This window comes from Limulus polyphemus, unplaced genomic scaffold (genome assembly GCF_000517525.1).
Source record: "Limulus polyphemus unplaced genomic scaffold, Limulus_polyphemus-2.1.2 Scaffold3441, whole genome shotgun sequence".
Lineage (NCBI taxonomy): Eukaryota > Metazoa > Arthropoda > Merostomata > Xiphosura > Limulidae > Limulus > Limulus polyphemus.
In genome coordinates this window covers 36,945-39,406 of record NW_013669051.1, presented here as the reverse complement: position 1 = coordinate 39,406, position 2,462 = coordinate 36,945, and the positions used below count along the sequence as shown (strand labels likewise).

Sequence of the window (2,462 nt, the reverse complement as noted above, 5' to 3'; positions counted from 1 at the left end):
AATCAATATAATTTATTGGTTTCAGAACCAGTTTAACCAAATTAGTAAAAGAACATCTTGAAAGTAAAGGGGAGTGAAGCTGTTGAATCAATCTGATTTTGATATATCTATCAATCTATAATATAAAGGTGATTTCCATTAATTTCTTGTAAAATTTGAAAAAATAGTGCACTTAGACAATTTTGGGTTTCATGGGCTTTGAACAAGATAGTAAGAATTGCATTGACTACCAGTTATCTACTCTTGACATGTTAATAGGTGTGACTAAATTGGGTCAAATTATGTACAAAAATTTTATATTCATTTTTTACTTAGATAAATTTTTTAGTGTTCTACTGAGGCAACCACTTTGTTTTTCCTTATTGTATCTGTTACAATGTTTCATGCTAATAGAGACCTTTTTTTTTTCTTTTTTACATTCAGGTTAGTCATTAAAGCAAAAATCACAAGTTCTTAACCCATTTCACAAGTATTTTGAAAAAGAAGTTGCATAATATTTTTCTTAAACTTTTATATAATTTATTTTTTCCAAATACAAATTAACATTTTTGATGCACTTTCTTTAGGCTCGTAGAAGAATTAAAAGAAAAATGCAATGTACAACTTGAGAATGAAGATGTCTACTTGTCTACTGTTTTCAAGGAATTTATCAAGATAGTGGTGTTAAAGAGTCGTGGGGTTTCTTCAGGTCCTCTTCTTGATTTTGATTCAGTATGTTATTTTCAGTTTTACTGGCATACTTTTGGAGGTTTGCTACTTTAATACATGAATCAAAGAGCAATATTTAAGATGAATTGGTATGGGTACCAGGTAAGCAACTTAAGTATGTGTACCAGTAAGTTCAATTATGATTCAGCGCTTGGATACACAAACTAGAAAGTCAAAATTATTGCTTATTGGAAGAGTTTTTGGAGTTTTAAACTCTTGAAGAAATAAACCAGTAGATCAGTTTAAAAGGTTAACTATAGATAGCTTTTTTATGTTCACTTTTGGAATGCGTAAATGGTGAAATTAGGAATTGAAAGGTTTATTGGTTTCTTTGGTTTATTGTTTAAATACAGAAATCAGTTTATTTGGTGTGCACCAATAGTCAGTATGTTAGATTTAGGCTTATTGAGAGCTGTTAAGATCCACCGTTTGTTAGGCTTTTGGCGAATAATTCTGAGATCTCTTGAAGTCCATTGCTTGAATATGTATGGATGAATATTTTAAAATTGGCTGATTTATTTGATTTTTTAAGGTCTGTTAAATTAATTTACTAATCAATGTGTTGTATTTGATTTCTTTTTTTTTTTGTTTGGTTCACTGTCTGTTTTAATATATAAATTGATATATAGGTTTAAAGGTTTAGTTGAGGTCCACTGTTTGTCTATAACTCATTGTTGGACTTATTATGAAAGTTATTCAGGACCACTGTTCAAATTTATGACTAAATACATCAAGCTTGGGCTAATTGTTTAAGGGGTTACTTGAGGTTCATATTTCATACATGTGTGTCATTATATTAGATTTGGGGTTTATTGAGAAGTTTTTTTCAGGTTTACTGTTTCAGTATTTGTGTCAATGTTAGATTTGGCTGTATCTTTAGATATAAATTAGTGTATTAAATTTTGAGTTAATTCAAAGATTTATTCAGTTTTACTGTCTGAATGGAAAGTGATATAAATTAAAGCTTTATTTTACTTTTACCAAAATATTAATTTTCTTAACTTCACATACATTGCTTCTTTTATATTGTATTACATTTTTTGAATAACTTCTTCTGTTTGAAACATTTTAAGACATGACTTAAGTGTAATTTACGTTTTAAATCTTGGTATATATATATATGAATTTTTGATTTTGGTTATAAGTAACAAATTCCTTTTGGGTGTCTTGAAATGCTAATAGAAGATACTATGAAAGTGACTGCAATATTTTTCTTGGGAACACTAGTAAAGATTTTTATTAAAATTAACATTTAAATCATTTTATGTGATTTCTACTTTATTATTCATATTATTCATTATGATAATCTGTTTCTAGGTCAAGATAAAAACCAACAATTTGGATTTGGAATTCCCTCGACAGCTTTTCATTAACAACCAGTTTGTCGACTCTACTAATGACAAGAAGTTGAAATCTATTGATCCTAGTTCAGAAAAGGTTAGGTGTATTATAATTTTAACTATAGATATATAGATTCTTGTATTTTTAGTTTGCTAGTGATACCACTTACACTTAGGCTGGGTTATATTTGTTATATTCAGGTACACTGATTTCTGACAGGAATGCATCAAGCAGGTTCCAGAAATGTTATCCATGGAATAATTTTAAACTGGGATGACAAAAGAAAGCAAGAAACACACAAATGCTTAAATGTTAAGAATCTTTATTATAAACAGTGTAAATCTTTATTTTAAACTGGGATGACAAAAGAAAGCAAGAAACACACAAATGCTTAAATGTTAAGAATCTTTATT

The 2,462-nt window shown here is 28.2% G+C and overlaps 1 protein-coding gene across 1 annotated transcript in view; it reads left to right on the top strand.

Moving 5' to 3' along the window:
• The window catches only part of LOC106469348 (mitochondrial 10-formyltetrahydrofolate dehydrogenase-like), a 66,419-nt gene that overhangs the window by 36,699 nt on the left and 27,258 nt on the right, over positions 1-2,462 (top strand). The window contains exons 10-11 of the mRNA XM_013929836.2: positions 567-711; positions 2,026-2,145. Coding sequence (XP_013785290.2) covers positions 567-711; positions 2,026-2,145 — 265 coding nt within the window. The remainder of the gene's footprint in view (positions 1-566; positions 712-2,025; positions 2,146-2,462) is intronic.